Here is a 20,615-nt window from a genome sequence, read left to right as displayed (position 1 = left end):
GCCCGTCACTCACAGACTGGCACCGCGAGGGCAGCAGGGCAATCCGTCCAGACTCCCAGCAGGAGGGCTTGCCAGGGCATCCACGGCGATCACTGTCCATGCTCTAATTCCAGCAGCTTCCGGCAGGAGACGTGGCGGCCCAGAGCCGACCTGCAGCTCCCTCCACCGCAGCTGCCGGGCCTCTAAGTGAGTCCGTAAACACGACCTTCTGGTGGGAGTCTACCTTCATTCACTGCTGTGCTTTTATTGAGCGCCTACTAGGTGCCCCGCAGAGTGAACTGTGCAGGGAGTATCTTCTGGGTCTGCCCACGTGGTCCGGGAGGGAGCGGGAGACTGAGCCTGCTTCCTGTTCCCCTCACAGGACACTGGCAGGGCCAGCTGAGGAGGCAGGTCTCCTCTGGCTCCGGGGTTCAGAGGCTCCAGTGCATATGGTCCCCTTTGCTTTGGGACAGTGGCAGCCTGGTTCATCATGGCAGGAGTGTGGTGGAGGCCTGTCCACCTCAGGGCCGCCTGGAGGAAAGAGAAAGGAAGAGCTGGGGTCTCAATGTCCCCTCCAAGGTCACCCCAATGACCTGACTTCTCCCAGCGGACCCGTGGCCTAAAGCTTCCACCACCTCCAACAGAGCCACAGGCTGGGGACTGAGTCACATGGGTTTCGGGGGACCTTCCGGACCCCAGGAGCTGCTGAGGGTCCCTAGCCTGGTCCTGAGAGCTGGTCAGGGAGGGCTCCCGAGGGGACAGCCCTGTGCTGCAGGGTCTGGGAGCAGAGCCCAGGGTGTGACCGTGAGAGCCAGGCTGCAGGAGCAGGGATGGGAGGCAGGCGGGCGGGCGAGGGCGCGGTGCCCAGCACGCGGCGCCAAGGTGGGCAGTGTTGGCTGAGCATGGGGTCCCTGCCTGTGGGTCAGGGGAGGACACAAGGCTTGCCCCCCAGAAGGCAGAGCCCGGTCGAGAGAAAGTGAAGGCGAGCAGCGGTCTGGCTGCTGGTGAGGACGGCCACGGTGCCCGCGTCCAGGGCTCTTGGAGGCTTCCAGGGGTGGGCAGGCAGGGGGCAGGCAGCGGGCAGGCAGGGCTTCCCGAGCTGTGCTCCAGGGGCGGCAGGAACCGCCTGATGCAGCATTTACACCACGGGCATCGGCAGAGTTTCCTCATCTCTGAATGGGAGCCATGTCCACCCAGGGAGGAGGCTGACCCCTGGCTAGCGCTGACGGAGGCACAGCACGGGACCCCAACCCTTGCACTGAGTGGCAGCCAGGAGGGGCCTTCCTGGTTTCCCCAGATGCAGAAGATCATCTGGAGTGGGCTGTCCAGGAGCAGGGGCAGGATGGCGAGGGGAGGTGACCGCTAATGCTGACCAGGGCAGCTTCAGAAGAACTTGGCCTCTGGAGGAGAGGCCTGGCTCAAGGAGGGTTCAAGTGGGAGTGCAGGGCGGAGGCACAGAAGGTAGCCATGCGGGTGGAGTCCAGAGGAGGTCGCGCCAGCCAGGCCAGGGTGGGAGGGTCCGGCAGGCAGCTGGCAGGGTGAGCAGGCTGGAGGGGCCAGGCTGCCCAGGGCTGGGGACAGAGCAGGGCCTGGGGACGGTGACAGGACTGTTTTTGAAAGGGGCAGAGGAAGGGCCAGGCCAGAACCTCTGGCTCTCAAGGAGGGGCCCACACAGGGAAGGACAAGCCCAGGTCATGGAAGCAAGGGTGGACAGCTAAGGGCAGTCTGCGGGCTCCCCTTGGTTCATGGTGGTGACCGTGGGAGCTGAGAACCTGGGGTTGTCAGCAGAGAGCTTCTCTCCTCTCCAGACCAGCTGGCCATGGCTGCGACCCCCAACACGAAGGTCACAAGAAAGCCCGAGCCTTGGGACCATCCCTGATAACAGACCCCAAGCGCCCGCTAGGGCTGGAGCGCCAAGGGAACTGGCTGAACTTACCCACAGTCCTCTGCACATTTGCACAAGACAGGTTATCAGGAGGGCCAATGCAAGGCATCTTCCTGACCCCATGAGGACCTTGTGTTGAGCAATGAAGAAATGACCAGGTTGCAAATTGGTAGGGCCCCGTTGAAACCCAGCAGAGTGATTACACCCAGATGCTGTGTGGCCTCAGGCTAGTGTGTCTGCTTCTCTGTGCCTTGAGGCCTCAACTTAATATTTACTAACTTGGAAACTGTGGGCAGAATTAAGTGGTCCCCGGAGGACGGTTCGGCCCTGGACGTGGGTCATCTCACAGCTTCCCATGAGCTGCTGCTTGTCTTTCATTTAGTTTGTGTTTTCTTACATTGGTGAAGGTCCCAGCAGAGCTGCCGCCCAATGACTCTAGTAAATAAACCAATTACTACGTCCAGGGACAGGCCAGGCGAGGGGGACCCGGGCACCATGCTGCAGGTCTGGGAAACACATGTCCGTGGGCAGCCCTGGGCGTCCCTCTGGTGTGACCACCCTGCTCTCAGCCAGGAAGCCCAGCAGAGCCAGGGGCCTCCGTGACCCCAAGGTTCTGGTGAAGGACTTGACCACAAGGAAGGCACCGTGTAGGCCCTGGGCTCGCCCAGAGGGGCCCAGCCCTGGTCAGGGCTTCAGGGTGCTACTGGCCAGTGAATCCACCAGGTGGCCCCGGGGACTTACCTGCAGGACAAAGGGGGGCTGTAGCCTTGGTGGGAACGAGCCAGGCTGCCCGCTGCCCGAGCACCGTCCATCTCCCCCTCGCCCACTGTCCATTCTGTGGACAGCTGCTCAGGCATCCCGATGCTGGGCCTGCAGTGACCTCTGAAGCACCTCAGCACTGCCCACGATGCCTAGCCACATCTTCAGGCTGGTCATCCCCCAGGGCCAGGGGGCGGTCCCCAGGAAGGTGCCTGGGCATCAGCAAGGACCTGACGCCAGAGGACAGTTGCAAGTCCTGCCCTGGAGGAAATGGTGGCCCAGGGGGACGAGGAAGAAAGAAGAAAGAGGAAGAGCAGGGGGAGGGGGAGCAAGGTGGGGGAGGGGGATGGAGAGCAGGGGGCAGGGGAGGGGGCAGGGGGCGGGGGAGGAAGGGGGAGAGAGGAGGAGGAGGGGGAGGAGGGGGGTGGGGGAGACCCAGCCAGGGCAGCAGGGAAGGCGAGACTTCTGGGCGGGGGGCAGGGGGGGGGTGCGGGTAGGAGACCCAGAGGACCAGGCCACTCTGGCCAAGGACGTGAGAGCAAGGAGGGAGAGCTCCTGAGAGGGACCTGGCCAGCTCAGGGGGACATGGCCAGCACAGGGCCCAGAGCGAGTGAGGGCAGGGACCCTGGGCCGTGTAGGACCCATGACAAGTGTGCAGGGCAATGGCAGAGTTAGGGACGAGGTGCACCGAGTGCAGGTCCATGAGGAGGGGATGAGGGCGGCAGAGAAGGGCCAGGCCAGGTCAGATTTTCACCAAGGAATGACATCACCACACTGTGCCTGGCTGTCGTCAGTTATCAAGTGACCGCTGTATGCCAACGCTATTCCAGGGCAGGCCTGTGACAATCCGCATGGTAGGCACACAAGAGCTGAAAACTTTAGTAACTCCCTTTTATGGAAGGGAAATTGAGGCTCAGAAAGGTTAAGTAATTTGCCCAAGGACACACAGCTGCAATCTCAGGAGCAAGCAAGGTCTGGGCCCAGCAGTCTGGCAAAGCTTGTTTCAGCAGAGCCACTTTGCCTGGGACTTTCGACTGATCCTGCTGCCCTGTGCAGAGGGCGGGCATGAGGGGGGCAGAGTGGCCCCAGGATCTCAGAAGTGTGGACACCCACGGTCCCCCTCCTGCTGAGCCTCTGGCCTCAGGGTCTGGCCCCCACTTAATGACACATCCCTTCTCCAGGGCGTCCAGGGCCCATTAACCACTGGGCAGAACCCAGTCTCTTCCACGTGGAGTCTGCGAGCTCCATTTCAAAGGTGGCGCCTTGGTCCCAGGGAGCAGTGTGTCCCCCGGAGAAGCCCTCTTGAAACCCTGGGGGGCAGGGCTGCCGCTCAGAGGGCGCTGAAGGCAGGAATGACGGCAGTGACCGTGACCTCGGGGGACCTGGGGCCTGGTGCAGAGGAGCCTTCTCCTGCCTCTCACCTCCCACCGGGTGAGGCCTGGCCGGAGCTCTGCAGGGTCCCAGCAACAGTGGCCCTGGGACCCAGGACGCCCAGGACCATCTTGGGGCTGGGCCGCGTGTCCATTCCACGCTGCTCTTCTTGGGAGGCGGTCACCCTGTCTGCCCCACTGCGGGAGCCCCTCCTTGGAGGGCAAGTGTTAAGTGTGGAAAGAGCCGTGAGCTCCCGCCACCAGGCCCAGCCCCAGGCTGCGTCCTCCTCCCGCTGCTGAAGGTCAGCTTCCACTTCTCGCTGGGCGCGTGGGAAGCTGCTGGGCAGGCTGGCCGGGAGGGGATTGCCAGATGCCCACCTCAGAGGACCGTCCTGGCCGAGCTGCGGGAAATAAGGGGGAACCCAGAGCAAGGAAAGGCCGGGAGGAGCGGGTGGGATGGGCTGTGCTCTCTGCCCTCCTGTGCGCTCACCAGGGAGAGCCGCCGCGGAGGGACCCTCAATCCCCCGCCTCCGCCCCTTCCCTTCTGGGGCAGGCTCAGGGTGGCAGTGTCCCAGGGGCCCTGAGAGAATGACCTGGGATTTCCCAGGAGTCTGGGTGCTGAACAAAGGGGAAAAGACAGGCCTGCAGGAAGCTCTGCGAATCCCTGACCGGGTGCCATGGCCGCATGGGCAGCTGTCTGCTGGCCTCCTTGCCCTGGAGAAGCCCCTTCCTGAGCAGGCCTCGGCTGCCGGAGGGCCTGGCTTGGGCTCCGGTTAGCGAGGGGTGCACTGCAGCACACCGGGGTTCCTGAGCTTCAGAAAACCCTCACACGGAGTCTCTACATGGGAGGACAGCGTGACCTTTACCTGCAGCCGGGGGCTCTCTACACGGTGCTGCCTCGGCTCAGGGCGCAGAGGGAATGCAGATGAGGGGACCGCGACCCGGCAGCCCCGCGCGCCCTGCAGCCCCGCACCCCTCCTTCCGAGTTCCTCCTTCTGCCAACCTTGGTTGCTCAGTGTCATTAACCTTTCCTCTGGTTGGGGGACCTACCACCCATGCCTGTTCCTCTTCGTAACTGCTGTCACTGCTGCTGTGAGGCACGGGGCCCTCCCAGGAGTCCGGGCACTCCACGCCCAGAGCGGCCACTTGCAGGCCCCTCCACACTTCCCGGGATTCTGTGCTTCTCTCTTCTTCCTTAAAAGTGGTGGCCTGGTGTCCCTGGGATGCCCAAGCACACGCGGAATCTTGTTTCCTGTGCAGCTTTTATTAGGTAAGGAATCTCGTGCTGCAGGCCGTCTGTCTCGGTGCCTGCGATCCGGTTGTGCTCCACTCTACCTGATTACATGCGGGCCTGGGGTCCCCCGTGCAGTGCCTGCTCCTGAGCTTCTGTGGGCTGCTCCTTGGGGGTCTCCTGGCCCTCGGGGCCGCTGCTCCTCCATTCTGTGTTGGGGCCACCTCCCGAGCTGTGGCCTGTCTTCCCTCTCTGGAAGGGACTCTGACATCAATCTTACTGCGGCCGACATATCGGCTTTCCTCTTCTGTCAGTGCCCAGTGTGGTTAGTTCAGGACCTGTCCCCCGGGCAGGGCCTGCGGTCTGAGGGCGCTCCACGGCTGCCAGCGGTGCGAGGCGGGGTCCCACTTCACACTCTCCTCCGGGGATCACTGTCTTTCCAGCTTTGCTGATTGGTCACCCTGTCCTCCCCTCGGTCCCCAGCACTGGGTCAGCTGTGACTTCGATGAGCTTCAGCCCTCAGTGTTCAGGTGTTGGCAGGTGAACCCCTGGTCACAGCCTCCCCAGCATGGTGCGCTCCCAGTGCTGGGGACCCTCAGTCCCTCGGGGCCCCACCCCGTGGCCATACAGGGTTCAGAGGCCCCCACGGGGCAACCCTGGCCTCCTCCTGAGCAGCAGGGCACGGAGGCCGCCGCGGGGCTGTAACTCCCACCCCACGGGGATGCGTCCTGCCCGAACTGGGTCAGAAGAGGAGGTGTCCAGATCCGACCCCACTGGCTGGGCCCTGCCACGCCTCTGGCCACCCTCAGAGGTGCTCCAGGTGTCCCCGGGAGGGGCATGCGCATCCCTAACCAGTCCCCGAGACCTGCGCCTCAGCTCTGGGCGCCCACGGGAAGCATGAGAACGGGGCGGATGTCCCCTCCACAGTCACTGCGAAGCCTTGGCACCAGCTCCACATCCTGCCCAGGACCTGCCCCCGAGGAGGACACAGGCCAGAGCCGTGGAGGCAAGAGGCTGTGCCTCCTGCCCGGGGCCTCTCAAGGGCAGAGTCTGGACAGCAGTGGCCGACTCTGGCTCCCAGGATGGTGATATTCCTGCTTCACCGGGTGCCGGGGGGTCGGTGGCCCCATACAGTGGCTAGTTTGATGGGATCAGCTTGTGCTAATACCATCGCCGTCACCGTCACAAGTGCTCGCCCGCCTTTTGCAGCTGGCCTGGGGCCCGAGGCCTGCCCACTTCGCCCCAGCCTGTGCCCAGCCTGGGAGGCTCCGCTTGTTCCTTGTTCTTCTGTTTTTTATCCATGTTCTCAAATGACAGTTTTTATTGAAAATAACATTTCCAAATTGGAAAGAGGCCGTGCGGGGCTCTGGGCTCCTCTATGCTGCTTCCTTCAACCTTCTGCCATGTGTCATCCGGGTGGAAGGACGTGGAGAACACTCGGCCTCCCTCGTGCACGTAGCTGGGAGCGGCTGAGTGGCGTGGTGGCTTTGGGACGATGGCCGTGCCCCGCCTGGCTCTGCATCACAGGACCGCGTGGCCCTCCTCCAGGTCGGCCACAGTGGAGCGGTGCTGCTGGAATCCGGGCTCGTCTCCCGAGGCGTGGGGGTCTCCACACCTGCGTGATTCCCTGCAGCCTCATGGAGTCTGACCCACTCTCTGAGATTCCCCGTTAGACACGCCATTCAACACATGGAGCAGACTTTCCATCCACAGTTAGGTGTGGCCGGCACCAAAGCCAACCATGGAAATCACTGCCAAGAGAAGCTGTACCTACTACCCCCCGCTGTCCCCCAGCCACCTCCCCCGTCCCTGCCAACCCCCTGGGATCAGGTGGCCTCGACCATGTCATCACCTGCAGCTTCTGTCTGGTTTCGGTCGCTCAGTGAGTCCTCAAGTCTATCCACGCCGCAGCCTGGGTCAGATAACACTCCACCACAGGCAGGGACCACGTGCGGCCCACCCGGCCACCCACCTGTGGACACTCTGGTGGTGTCCACCTCCTGGCTCTGGTCAACAGGAGTGCAAGTCTCCTGTGGCTCTCACTAGGCTTCAGACCCCTGTGGCTGGAATCTCTGTGGTGCTGAGGCTTCGCTGCAGGAGAGCGTGGTGGACGGGTCAGGGCTCTGGACCGCACTCACGCTCCCTGACTTCCGTCTGTGAAGCCCTGGGCTGTGGACTGCACCTGGAGACAGGGTCCCTGAGGAGATTACCCAGGCTGAAGGAAGGGCAGGGCCCTCATGGGCAGGGTGTGGCCTCATCACCAGAGGAGGACACACTGGGGTCCCCTGCAGAGGCCAGACCACCGAGGACCCCTGAGAAGAGACCATTTGGATGCCAAGGTCAGGGCTGCGGAGGAGCCCACCTGCCAGGCCTGCTCCTGGGCCCCCAGGTCTGGGAGAAGATAAGCAGCCGATGGCCGAGCCGCCCCAGGGGATTGAGTTACAGTGGCCTCAGAGAGCCAAGGTGGCCCGTGTCCGTCTGTTCTGCATCTCCACGTGCCACGCCCGAGGCCCGGTGTTGTGGGGAAGAGAGGTTTACGCTGCTCCAGGTTCAGAGGCCAAACGTCCAAACAGCAGGGGGCCAGCTCCGGCGAGGGCCACCTTGACCCCATCCACCTGCAGTGAACAGTGTCATGGATGGAACTTGAGTGTGGGGACAGCACAGGGTGAGACAGGAAGCCAAAGAACGGGGGGCCCGCCAGAGCTCCTGACCCCTCCAAGCCAGCCTCCCCGGTGACCTCTCACCAGACTCTGCTTCTTGGGTTCCAGGGGCCACAGAGCCACCCCAGGACCAAGCTCCCAACACGGACCACCTCCAAAACACAGGGTCACTGCAGACCTACGGGCCATGGAGGGATGTTCTGAGAAGTCAAGGGAGGCAGCAGCCCCAGGCAGCATGTCCAGGGTGACCGGAGCCTCCCCCGGGGTCCGTCCCAGACGGGCCATCACCTGAGGCACTGTGTGGCTGAAGCTGCGTGACCCTGGCCTGCTCCAGCAGCGGTCAGACCTGGCGTCCAGGCACAGGATGCCAAGCACTGTCCCATCTGGGTGTGTCCCTGGGTGCTGCCTGTCAGCCATGGTGACAGGAGAGGGCCACAGTTCCTTGACGGGGGCCTTCCCCACCAAGGCCGGTCCCTCTCAGACTCGCCCAGCTGTGGACTGAGCACGTGCCGAGGCCTTTCCTGACAGCATGGCTGCCAGCTCCTTAGGAGACCTGGACCGTGCGTGAGGCATCAGAGTCACCTGGAGAGGATCTCAAGTCTGCAGAGACTTGGCGGGTTCTAGGCGGGGACTCGGGCTTCCCGGGGTCAGGCGACCCAGGGTGTCCTGGACCCTTCCCGGGGGCGACGAGGGGCAGTAGTGATTTCCTCCCGCTTCCCGGAGGGAATCGTGGCCCGTGAGGTGACCCTCTGAGATGGCAGCTGGTAAGCAGTGGGACAGGACGGGGGACTCGCTTCGTTCCCCACCCCCAACACGCAAGTGGCACCAACTCTCCCCGATGCTGTGAGCTACTTTTGCTGGGGACAAACCCCTGTGCTGACCTCTCCTGTCCTTCAGCTGGGCTGCCCTGGGGGAGGGGAGGGGAGGCAGAGGGGAGTGTCCCAATCGCTCTCCTTGCTTCATGTCCCCTGAATAAGGGGACCCGCCACTCCTTCGGGAGCTGTGGCCTGAGTGAGTTTCTACAATCTGCTCAGACCTGGGGGCTCCCTGCCCTCTCCAGGGCCTCTTCAGGTGCCCCCAGGCCAGATGCCACAGTCCCGTGGGACTCAGCATTGACCTCCTCCTTCAGTGAAGTTTCCCTGAAGATGAGGGTGGGGGCGTGGGGGGGGACCTGGAATTCCTGCCCGATGCGGAAACCGCCAGGAGTGGGCGTGGAGCTCGGAGAGGCAGGCGGGGGACCACAGGGACCTCGGGGACAGCACAGCACCGAGGGGCATCTCCCCGTTCAGACTTTTGATCCCAACCCACGACGTCACAGGGCCCTGACCTTCCTGTCCTGCAGCTCAGGCTCTCGACACACCACTTCCCTCGCAGACCTGCCACCTCATGGTGATGGTCTCCTTGCTCCATCTCCTGCCTCCCCTCTGCATCCCAGGTAGGGCTTGGGAAGGTAAAGAAGGTAAAAGTGTGAGCCAGAGGTTCAGCCCCTCCTTCAGAGTTTGCCAGATGTCCCTCCAAGTCACTTCAGCTTACCACCGTTGGCCATAGCTGCTCTTGAAAAGCAGAGCCTTCCGTGGGTCCCATTTACCACGCGATGTCCCCACCAGTCTTGTTGGCAAGGAGGAGGTGTCGCACTGCGGTGGCAGTGTGTGCCAGGAGGGGTGAATGAGCCCACGTCCAAGGTGAACCTGGGCCAGCTTAACCGAGCACTGGGGAGCCCCCACCCAGCAGCTGGCAGAGTGGCTGGCCCTGCCCTGGGCACACACTGCCATCAGGGTCCCGCTCTGTGACAGACTCAGGGAGCAGGGTGTGAGTGGGGTGGGAGGTGCTTGTCCCTGGGGTGTCCTCCACAGTGCACCTAAAGAGGCCATGACCCCAGCCAGGCCACAGCTGACCCCACCACAGTCTCTTTCCCGCCAAGAGACCTGGACAGCCCTCTTGCACATCAGCAGGCGGTCCCTCAGCCACACCGATCGTTGGCAGACAGCCAGGCCCCGCCTAGCTCCACTCACCCCAACACACGGTTCCACTCTGACCCCTGGGATGGCTCTCAGTCCAGGAAAAGCGACTGTTGCTGGCCCTGTGGGCATGGCCACCCTCCGCTCCAGAGCCCGCTGTATTGGTGACAAACATTTGGAACATTAGACCCAGCGGGGATGTCACTGCAAAGCCCTCTGGCCTTGCGGAGGCTGAGCAAGACCACACACGCACACCTCGCCCCGAAGACTGACTCAGGGACTGGGCCGAACCGCAGACCTCACCAGGCACTGGGAGATGTCTGTCCCGCATCAGGCTGCTCAGTTAGTGACACATCCCCCTCCTCCTCAGCATGTTCCGGAAGCCTCTTCCAGCCTGAGGATAGAGGCGCAGACAAGGCATCGTTAGAGAAAGTGGCTTTTCCACTCCATTACTCTCTAGATTGGCAGCAAACAGCCCGGATGCCACCAGTGCCCCTGCTTGGGAAGATGGGGTTTGAGAATTACCGGCCCAGAAGGGGCTGTGGAGGGGCAGCTGCTTGCTGGTGCGTGGACAACAGTCCTCTCCACATGGTCTGGGCTCCAGTGGAAGGTGAGAAAATGATGATGGTGATGATAATGATGATGTGGGTAAGGATGATGGGGTGGTGACGGAGGTGAGGATGGTGGTGATGGTGGTGGTGATGGAGGTGAGGATGGTGGTGATGTGGTGGTGACGGAGGTGAGGATGTGGTGATGGTGGTGGTGATGGAAGTGAGGATGTGGTGGTAGTGATGGAGGTGAGGATGTGGTGGTAGTGATGGAGGTGAGAATGTGGTGGTGGTGATGGAGGTGAGGATGTGGTGGTAGTGATGGAGGTGAGGATGTGGTGGTAGTGATGGAGGTGATAGAGGTGAGGATGGTGGTGTTGGTGGAGGTGAGAGTAATGGGGGTGATAGTGGTGGTGATAGTGATGGATAGTGGTAGTGATGAAAGTGGTGATGGAGGTGAGGATGGTGATGGTAACGGAGATGAGCGTGGTGAGGATAATTGATAGTGCTGGTGATGGAGGTGAAAGTGATAATGGAGGTGGGGGTGATGGTGGTGGTGATGGAGGTAAGGGTAGTGGTGATGGTGATAATGGAGCTGATGGAGGTGAGGATGTGGTGGTAGTGATGGACATGATAGAGGTGAGGATGGTAGTGTTGATGGAAGTGAGGGTAATGGGGATGTTGGTGTTGGTGATGGACACTGGTAGTGATGGAGGTGAGGACGATAATGGTGATGGGCATGAGGGTAATGGAGGTGATGGTGGTGGTGATGATGGTGATGATATTAATGATGGATGGTGGTAGTGATGGAGGTGGTGATGAAGGTGAGAATAGTGATGGTGATGGAGATTGGGGGGTGAGGATAATTGATAGTGGTGGTGATGGAGGTGAGAGTATTAATGGAGGTGAGGATGATGGTGTTGGTGATGGTGGTGATGGAGGTGATGGTGGTGGTGATGATGGAGGAGACAGGACAATGGTGGTGGAGATGAGGATGGTGATGGTCTTTTCCTGACTGGTCTCAGCTTCCTCCCTAGATAGAAGCAAAGTGCTGGCCATCTCAGAGCTAGAGGTGGACCACTCACCCCATGCCCACTGCCCTGACCATCTGTCTCTGCTCTCCTGCATGGCAGGCAGGCACCTGGGCAGAGGTGAGCTCTGTTCTGGAATCCCTCAGCTTTGGGTTCTCAGGGTCTCTGTCGGGGCTGCAGGCAGAAGAAGGTCTCAGCTCAGCCCCTGAGGAGAACCTCCCTCCCACAGATCCCATGCTGAGCGGCTCCGGGAGAAGACAGAGATTCTGCTGCGAGTTGCTGGCGTTGGGGAGCATGAAGCCAGCACGGCTGTCCCCAGAGCTGCCTGTCCCACCTGGGGCAAGGTTTCCTTCCTCACCCACCAGCACTGGTTGGCCAAGTGACTTGCTTTGGCCACCGAGATGTGCAGCAGTGGCACACCCCTCCCAGCAGGGCCATCTCCTGACGCCTGTCCTTGGCTGTGTGAGTGACCCAGTGTTCAGCGAGGAAGCTCCTCCAGGTCTGGCTCAGATGAAGACACCAAGGGCAAGGCCGACGGGCTGTCGATGGCTGTTGCCATGCCCATGCCACGGGCCTGGCTGAGCGACACCGCCCGGCTCTGGGCGTGTTTGTTGATACAACATAATCCGGTCCTTGCTGACCTGTGTGGTTCATGAGCTGATCCAGGAGAGATCGATAGTGCAGACTCTGGGCACACTCTGCCTTTTCTGCCTGCAGCCGAGGGTCTCCGGACCCTGTGGGCCTCCCTCACCCTCTGCTGAGAGCCAGCCACGGCCCCTTGGCCTCCTCTCCGCCCTCCTCTGACAGGTCATGCCTGTTCCCAGGGGTCCTCTTAGGGGTCTTTCCTCCAGGCCCTCATCTGGGTCAGTGCCAGAGTGCCTATGCCCCCCTCCACTTCCAGTGGACGTCACAGTGGAGTGAAGGCCATGGATGCTCACCGCCACTTATAGCCTAATAATCTGCCCAGAGCCCAACCGAGAACGGTGTGCAGTCCACCTCCCTGCTGTCCCCAGCTCCAGGGGGCCCTTCCCCCCTCGGCCTTCCTGCCTGGTCACATATCCTAGTCCCTCTTGGAGCCTTCTACCACTGCTGTTGTCCCCTGCTGCTGTCCACGGTCAAGACCCTGCCCCCCTGCTGTAGCACAGGAAAGTTGAAGTCCTGGAAGACTGTGAAGTGGACAGACCGTAACTCCAGCAGGAGCCCTAGATCTGGGTCCTTGTCACAGGTATGAGAAAGTCCCTGTGGCCCCTCCTTGGGATTCCTCAGCCTCCAACTAGGCTTCCCTGTCTTCCTCTGCCCGGCCTCTGCTGGGACGTACCCTCTCCCTCCAGCTTCCTGCCCAGCACCTCTCCAGCAGGCCACCTGGGGCCAGAGAACCACTTTCAAATTGTGCCCCCAACTTCACCAGGCGGATGGGTCCTCCTCTTCGCCCCTCAACCCAGACCTGGGAAAGCCTGGAAAGGAGAACCTCCCTGTGGCCAGGGCCAGACGGAGTCCTCGGGCAGCCCTCCTACCTGCTGCGTGGGAGTCCACCGCCACCCAGAGCCAGCAGCGGCCCCTGGGCCTCCCTCTCCCCCAGGTGGACTCCGGCAGGTCGCAGGGCCTGGAGTGGGCCCCTCGGGTGGCCCTGGGCTGTGGGGTGGTTGTCCTGGTCGGCTGCTTTCTGCGGGGGCTCTCTCAGCTCCTTGCTCTCACCTGTGACCCAGCCAAGGGCAGGCCCCCAAGCCCCCAGCAGCAGCCTCCCCGGGAGGGAAAGCAAGCAGGAGAGGCCGGGGAGACGTCAGCGCGTCAGCGCGGAGGCTGTAAAGAAACTCGTAATAATTTTAATCAGCAATTCCCTCCCATTTAAAACCCAAAACTCTGCTACTTAATCAAACGTCATGCTTAAGCCACATTTACCTCCTTGAGAGAAAAATGAACAATGGCAGCTCAATTTGGCTTTGGATGGGTTTTAAAAATAGTCGAGTCTGTGAAGGCCATTAGGTAAATGGCCTCGGAGAGCCTCGGGGAGGGCCTCCCGTGGGGCCGGCCAGCTCCTTTGTCGAGAAAATAGGAAGGCCAGAGATGAGGCGACCGGCCCACCCTGCCACGGTGGACGGTGGGCCTGGCGTGATGTCTCCCAGGTGGGCACGGCCAGCCAGACGGGCCAGCGGAGCTGCAGGCTGCCCGGCATGCCGGGTCCTCTGAGCAGCTGGCCTTTGTGCCCGCGGAAGCGGGTGGGTGTGATCAAGGGTGCATGCGTGCGTGTGAAGGCATGTGGTGTGCATGTGCGTCGAGAGGGAGCATGCGTGTGTGTGTGCATGGGGGACGCATATCCCCAGGTTGTGTTTTTCATTTCACAATATATAAAACAAATGGCCATGTGGTCATCGAGTCGGTGGGCACTGCCTCGAGGACAGCTGGCCGAGAGCTACCTCGGGAAGGTCCAGCCAGTCCTCCCCACCTGCCCAGCAGTGGAGGAGCCGCCAGCCACGGTGCGGTCCTTCCTCGCCGCCATCCCGTGGTGACTCCTGCTGCCACTTGTCCCTGTTGTTGGTCCCAGAAAAACACTTCATCTGTTATCTCCTTATTCCGGGGACCCCCAGGACCTGGGCGTGGAATTCAAGGGGCCTGTTTAAGCTTGTTTGGGGGATAACATCATCTTTATTTTTGCTAACCTCAGTGAACTCGATCATGTCCTTCCCTAAGTGTGAGTGACAGATGACAGTGGCGGGACAGTACTCGTGACAGTCTGACCTCGAAACCACGGCCATCTCCACAAGATACTACAGGACCTGCAGGTATCTCCACTCATCTTGGCATCAAAACTGTGGTATTTTGGGATCTGCCAATTGCTTATTTAATGCATTAATAAAGAGGAAAGCTCACTGCCCTCCGCAAGTGTGTGCCCTTAATCTTCCTGGGCCCTGCTGGGGATGGAACCCAGGGCCTCTCTCGCATGCTGTGCACACACACCACCCCTGAGCTGCACCCCGCCCGCTAGGCTGATCTTTTGATAATTCATTTTGATGTCAGTGTCTATGATCTTGTGTGTTGTAATCTGTGCACTTAAAATGTTCTGAAACAGGCTAGCAGCTTCCATGAGGCTGTGGACGGGGTCCCCAGCACAGACCCAGTCAAGCCTGCCCTCTCCCAGCCCAGCTGGCCCCAGACTGTCAAGCCCCGCTCTTCCGGGACCATATTATATTCCAGCTGCAGAAAAGGCCTGTCAGTGCAGCACCCGGCTTCTGCCACCGCTAGGTGGCAGCAGTGCGGGCACTGAGCCTCTGCTGGTGCCCCTGGGTCCAGCTTGTTCTTGGCAGGACCTCCTTGTCTCCCTGGCCGCTTAATAGAATCCCTTCAGATGAGGGTTCTGGGGGAAGAAGACCCGGGAGATCTGGGCACACAAAGTGCTGACTCACCGCTGTCTGTCTGGGGTGACTGGCACACAGACCATAACAGTCACACTGTGTGGGAGGTCAACTCCTTCAGTCCTTGCAAAAATCCCTATGTCGAAGGAAATAGGAAACCATCTTACAGACGGGGAGACTGAGGGTCTGGGAGGTGAAGATAATGGACCCAGGACTCCAGTCAGTAAATGTGCACCTGGTCTACCCATGTCCAGGCTCCTCCCAGCATGCTTCAATGTCACCCGCCACTTCCTAGAAATCTTGGTAGGGCAGCAGGTGGGTCCCTCCTTCCGGCTGGATGCAGGCTGGAAGCCTCTGGGTGAGAGGCCTCCTGGGATATGACAAGTCCCAGCCCAGCTGGCCTGGCTCTGCCTGCCCACTGGCTGCCCCTCCCAGGGAGGCCTCACCTGCAAAGCAGGCTGTGCTGACCGATCCCTCCTGTGTGCGGGAGCGCAGGGGGAGGCCCTAGCTAGACTCTCCTTGTGGTCCTGGTCTGGCTTCTCCTCTACTGCATGTTTCCGTGCTCAGCCTTGATTTCTGAGATTCCTGATTTTGTATTTCCCCCAGCAACATGGAGAGTTGGAAGTAGGCTCTGTCCAAACAGTTCGAGGAGCTGGCAGATCCGGCCTTCAATGGACGGTTATCTCTGACAGAAGGGACCCTCAGAAGCTGTCAGCCTCTACTCACACTCTTGCAGATACAGCTCCCTGGGGTAGACACCAAGGAAGCCCTGGGGTGGGGAAGGAACTGGTGGAGAGTCGAGGAGGCCCAGGTTCCCTGGAACTCTTGGTGGCTCCAGAGTTGGGGCCTGGCCAGGCAGCAGCTGCTGGAGAGCCAGGAGGGCTGCCCAGGGACTGTTGGATAATCGGGTCAGAAACACTAAAGCTCCAACCAGGAACTCAGCGAGTCGGCGGCACACGCAGCCCTAGAACGAATCGCTAGCAGGACCCAACCCAGCCTCCTCGGCAGCCTTCTGCGCAGCGCTCGCTCGGTCAGCTCCCGCGGAAGGAAACTTTTCGCACAGCCCCCGCTCCCCGCTCCACGCGTCAGTCCTCCCTCGAGGACGCCTCCTCCCCAAATCAGCGCTCTGAGTCCACTGGGCGTACTCCTAACCGGGTCGGAACTGTAACTGCTTCGCATGCCATCCGGTTACCGTGGCAACACCATCCGGCGTCGCCAGCGGTCCAATCGGAGCCTGCGGCCTCTCTCGAGCCTTTCCAAGGTGGGGACCGGGACAAGGCCAGGAATGGGAACGGGGGAGACCCAGGCCCCCCGGCAGAGTCGCCCAGGCTGGGCACAGACCCCCGCGGCGAGCAGCGCTACAGCGAGGCGTGGTGGTGAACTAGAGCCGGGGCCGGCCAGGGGCTCGGCCTCCTGTTCGAGGGGCGGGTAAGGCGGGTGACGTGAGCCCGGCCGGGTGGGCTGAGTTGGGACCGGCTCGAGGAGGCGGGGGCGAGCGCGCGGAGAGGCAGACGCGCGAGGGAGGCGGCCGAGCGGCGCTGGCGGCTCTGCGGAGGGCGCGGTGGGCGCGGGCGGCGGGGCCCCGGGATCCCCGCGCGCCTCCTCCTCGCGGCGCCGCCGCCGCGCGTCCCCACGCCCCGCGCTCCACGGCGCCCTCGCTCCGCGCGCCTCCCTTGCCCGCCTCTTGCCAGCCTCCGGGCCGCGGCCGTCTGCAGAGCGAGCGCTCAGACGGAGCTCCCGGGCAACTTGAGCAGCGCCGGTGGGCGGCGGAGCCCTGGACCGAGCCCCCTGACCCTGAGGCGAGTGAGCGGACTCTCGTCCGCCGGAGTGACAGTCGTCCAAATCAGCGGTCAACGCCGACTCTTCGGCGCCGGGCTCCGGCTGGAGGCAAAGCCGCGCACCGCGAGACTCGTACCGCTCGTGGCGGGGCCGCCGGCCTCTTCCCCGCCGCCCGGGAGGGCGAAGCCGCGCCTTTTCAGACTCTCGCTTCGCAGCTACAGCACCGGAACGCGCCCCGCCTCGCCGCCACCTTCGCTGTGTAGCCCCTGGAGGGGGCCACAGCCCCGCGCCCCGGCCAGAGGATGTGCGTCCCCGCGGGCCGGCCCGCTTGAGCCATGCGCCCCAACGGCGGCGGCGCGCCGGCCGGCATGGAGCCCCGCGCGGCCGCGCTCTGACTCGCTGTGCTCCCCGCGGCCGGCGGGCGGCGGCGGACCGAGAGCCGGAGACCGGCGCCACGGGACCGCGACTGAAGCGAGCGGGCGCGGGCGCCGCGCAGATGGCCGGGGCGAGCAAGGTCTGAGGCTCTGCTCCCCGAAACGTGACCATGTGGATTCAACATCTTTTAGGACTCAGGTGAGCAACCCGGCTGACAACACGGTGCGTGTGGGTGCGTGGGTGACGGGCTGGGCTGAAGCAGCGCTTTCCTCCATGTTGCAAATAAAGAGACACCCCCCCCCCCCCGCGCGCTTCCCGAAAGCGGCCAGCTGGGCGCACCGGGGCGGTAGGGCGGCCGCTTGGAGACCAGAGCCCCGCGGCCCGCAGGGAGCGGCCGGTTTTCCTAGATCCCTTGTGTCCCAGGGTCCGGGCAGCGGCGTTCGCCCCAACAACCTGGGCAGCGGAGCTGGCCGGGTGCGCCCGCAGTTGCCGGCGCCAGCAGCGCAGTGTCCTGGCCGGCCGCCCCAGCGCGCCTCCTCTCCGGAGCCCAGGGCGAGGCATGGGCTGCTGGGCGCGGCGGCGGGCGCAGAAACGGGGCTTCTAGGGAAAGCCAGCGCTCCTGGCTCCCGGGGAGAGCGCTGCAGGTGGAGTCGGAGGAAAGCTGAACCAGCCGCTCCACCCGCCCTTCTCTCTTCCTCTGGCCCGGGACTGAACCGGAGCCTCCTAGGATCCCAGCTGACGACCCAGCTGTGTTTGGGTGACCTCCGAGCGGACTGTCGCACACAGCTGGCGGGCAACTGAGACTGGAGAGCCCCGGGTTCTGGGGGAGCAACAGCAGGCAGCCTTCCGAACCACTCACATGCACACACTCCGCGTGGGTGAGCCAGGGTGCTGGTCTGTGTCCCCGACTCCAGGGCCCGCTCAAACAGGGTTCTAGCCCAGACACTGTGACGGGAGCTTTCAGAAGGACCCTTCTCAGCAAACTTTGCCCACCCACCCGGGTACTCTGACTCCATCGGCCCCTGCTTTGGGGGCCCCAGGGCCAACCAGAACGCACTTGTCCCCTTTAGAGCTATCTTCTACCCCTCTCGCTCCAGCCAGGGTCTCCTGCAGAGCTGGTGCTTTGGGGTCCGGGATGGAGCCCAGAGCCAAGAGGACTTAAGGTGGAGGCGGAGAAAACCTGCTTGCGGTACTCGAGTTTGTCCACTGGGATGCACTGCGCTCCCACGATGGGGCTGAAGGGGGTCAGCAGTTGCTAGAACAGGCTGCCTCCGCCGCCCCCACTTGGCGTGAAGCTGGGGGGAGTGGGGCAAAGGGAGGGAGGACGAGTGTGCGTCCTGATTTTGAGAAATGGAAAGGGGACTAGCCTGCCAAGGGTTTTCTAGCTACCCTTGATTTATGAGTCGATTTGGCACGCAGGGGTAAATGCTGTTTAACACATCTCATGAAAATTGTCAAATGTTCTCATTGGCATCCCTTTGCCTGTCCACGGGACTTAATTGTGGCAGTGGGATTTAAGAGGTTAATCATGAAGCTGATCCTGTGAGGTGCTGGTTGTTGCTGGGCCTGGATCAACTGATTGGTGTGCTTGGGCTAGATAAGGTTTGGGCTTGGGGTGTCGGCAAAAGGGAGCAAGGACAGCTTTGCCCAGATGACCCGGATCCAGGTGCCCTGCCAGCCTGCAGTATGCGCTTCAGCTCTGGATTGTCCCGGGTCTCTGCCAGACCCCATGGGCCTGGTGAATGACCAAACAGTTCTCCACCCTGCCCGGCAGTCGCCTTTAGCTCCTGAATGCTTCCGGAGCTGCCTCCTGCCACTAGGTTGCTGATGGCAACTTACTTGAACAGGCTCAGGCTTTTTTTTTTTTTTTTATTGCTAAGTTACTAGATTGAAAGATGAATACATTTTGATAAGGGAAGAGGAGAACAAATATTATGCACAGAAACCTCTCTTTTGATTCAAAATTCTCTAAAACAATTCCTTTACAGCATCCCCACCTAAGAGCTTCCTGAGGTTTTGCTTTCAGAAATAGTTCTGTTGGTGATTTTGAAGTATGACCTTTAGTTTTTCCCCATCAATGTGAGCACGGGAGATATTCTGTAAATGTGCCTCTACGGATGAGCCGTCACCTCTCCACGATCTTGATGGCAGAGCTCTCGGTCATATTTGCTAGTGCCGACTCCTGGCTAGGGTGAGAGGCCTGAGCCAGGGGGTCTGGTGGCTGCACATCTCTCTGGAGGCACAGGGGCTGGGAACAAGGGTTTCTTGCTCACGATCTGGAGGTGCACTTTTCCTTTCCAGAAAGCCCTGGGCCTCTGCTTGCAGGTTTGCTGCCTGGCTCTCCAGGTGAGCACTGAGCATCTTGCTACCGAGCTTGGAGGCTGATTCGGACAGGTAGAGGCTGAACCTCCCGTGGAGGCCACAGAAGACAGTGCAAGCTCTGCCTGGAAGAGTCTCCTTTAACCTGGGGGAGGGGCTTCTCAGCTCCAAGGCGAAGTCTGGGCTTGGTTATTTCCTTTTGTGTTGGAGCTGAGCTGTACTTGGAGCCTTGACTTTTTAGGAGAGAGAAGCAGATGGAGTCTAATCGATCTACTTTTCTGGTTGTTTTTTTTTTTTTTTTTTTTGGTGGTGGTGGTGCTAATTGCATCCAAATGCAAAGCTACTTCCCAGCACAGGGAAGGGCAGCCCTTGAAGGAGACTCTGGAGCAGCAGCCCAGAGGGTGTGCTTACTCAGCAGGCTACCCCGAGTTCTGAGTTTGGCTGCCTGGTGGCAAGCGGAGCTTCCCACGTCCATCCCAGCCTGCTCAGGACTGCGACCCCTTGCAGAGGGCCCGTGCTCACTCCCAGGCTGTGTGCCTCGGGGTTACTCGTCTCTTCTCACCCCCGAGGCTCCACTGCCTCTTTCTCTCTGGGCCCCGGGCATGTCTAACCATATAATTCGGTTCCTCAAGTCCTCAGTGTGCCTGCTGTCATGTGCCCGGGCCTCCCGCAGGGACCCGCGGAGCTGGCTCACACTGTCCCTGACTAAAGTCCCCCAGCAGCTGGAGCTGAAGAGCCCGACGGATGGAGTCCAACGCTCTGTCCACAGTGCCGCGCCCCCGGTGAATCCTGGCTGGTGCCGACTTCCAGCTGCTGCTACTAAATTGATTGCCACTGGAATCTGTGTAGTGTCAGCCTCTGTGACACCCATCAGGGACAATAATGCTCGAATAAATCACAAATTTAGGAGGCAGCTCAAATCTTCAGCAACATGAGTCCGTCCTCCTTAAGCTCGGCCCTTGTTGGGGATCTGCGGTCCTGCTGGGGAGCAGGGGGGGGGTGGACCCCTCCCAGCCGCCTCTGGTCTCTGTTGTCTATTTATTTTAATCACTTCGTCCTTTGCCTCTGTGCATTGGAGAGCGAAGCAGGCCAGGCAGCACAGGAGCTGAGCTGAGATAGCTCTGCGCCTCCCTGGGGCGTCTGTCTGTGGGTCCCTGGAGAAGGATCAGCTTGCTTTCCCCTCTGTGTGCCTCAGCCTTCTGGCAGGGGTGGCTCTGGGGATGGCCGTGCCCCACCCCAGACACATCACCCTGGTCCCAGCCTCTGTCTCTGACACAAACTAGGCATGTGGAAGATGTGGCTCTGTGCCCCCTGTGCCCTGTGCCCCTGAGCCTGGGTGGGAGCCCACCAGACACCTGGAGGGTGTGGAAG

The 20,615-nt window shown here is 61.5% G+C and overlaps 1 protein-coding gene and 1 long non-coding RNA gene across 5 annotated transcripts; both read right to left on the bottom strand.

The window, feature by feature from the left end:
• Nucleotides 1-212: 212 nt before the first annotated feature.
• LOC144369001 (uncharacterized) lies at nucleotides 213-2,950 on the bottom strand. Its single transcript, XR_013428414.1, has 2 exons — nucleotides 2,606-2,950; nucleotides 213-510 (listed from the first exon to the last, which is right to left on the bottom strand). It is a non-coding gene; the product is annotated as an uncharacterized LOC144369001 (long non-coding RNA).
• Nucleotides 2,951-6,527: 3,577 nt separating this feature from the next.
• LOC144368998 (uncharacterized) lies at nucleotides 6,528-17,296 on the bottom strand. 4 transcript variants are annotated; one of them, XM_078028032.1, is made up of 9 exons: nucleotides 11,784-17,296; nucleotides 10,368-11,423; nucleotides 10,146-10,236; nucleotides 9,418-9,998; nucleotides 9,212-9,325; nucleotides 8,173-8,290; nucleotides 7,969-8,062; nucleotides 7,077-7,839; nucleotides 6,528-6,975 (listed from the first exon to the last, which is right to left on the bottom strand). In XM_078028032.1, exon 1 carries the CDS (start codon nucleotides 17,094-17,096, stop codon nucleotides 15,960-15,962), a length of 1,137 nt encoding a protein of 378 aa, XP_077884158.1. In that variant the 5' UTR covers nucleotides 17,097-17,296; the 3' UTR covers nucleotides 6,528-6,975; nucleotides 7,077-7,839; nucleotides 7,969-8,062; nucleotides 8,173-8,290; nucleotides 9,212-9,325; nucleotides 9,418-9,998; nucleotides 10,146-10,236; nucleotides 10,368-11,423; nucleotides 11,784-15,959. The 4 variants fall into 3 exon arrangements, with proteins under 4 accessions (XP_077884158.1, XP_077884155.1, XP_077884156.1 ...); XM_078028029.1 differs by having other exon boundaries at nucleotides 10,368-17,296; XM_078028031.1 differs by lacking the exon at nucleotides 10,368-11,423 and having other exon boundaries at nucleotides 11,476-17,296.
• Between the last annotated feature and the right edge of the window lie 3,319 nt (nucleotides 17,297-20,615).

The sequence above is a fragment of the Ictidomys tridecemlineatus genome, chromosome 12 (genome assembly GCF_052094955.1).
Source record: "Ictidomys tridecemlineatus isolate mIctTri1 chromosome 12, mIctTri1.hap1, whole genome shotgun sequence".
NCBI classification, from domain to species: domain Eukaryota; kingdom Metazoa; phylum Chordata; class Mammalia; order Rodentia; family Sciuridae; genus Ictidomys; species Ictidomys tridecemlineatus.
This window is presented reverse-complemented; position numbering and strand designations above follow the sequence as displayed.

Coding starts and splice junctions, on each gene's coding strand:
- LOC144368998 (XM_078028029.1), bottom strand. CDS start 11,518: ATGCAGGAGAGCAGAGACAGATGGTCAGGGCAGTGGGCATGGGGTGAG. Junction 10,237..10,367: donor CCACAGCCCCTTCTGGGCCG/GTAATTCTCAAA, acceptor CTCTATCCTCAG/GCTGGAAGAGGCTTCCGGAA.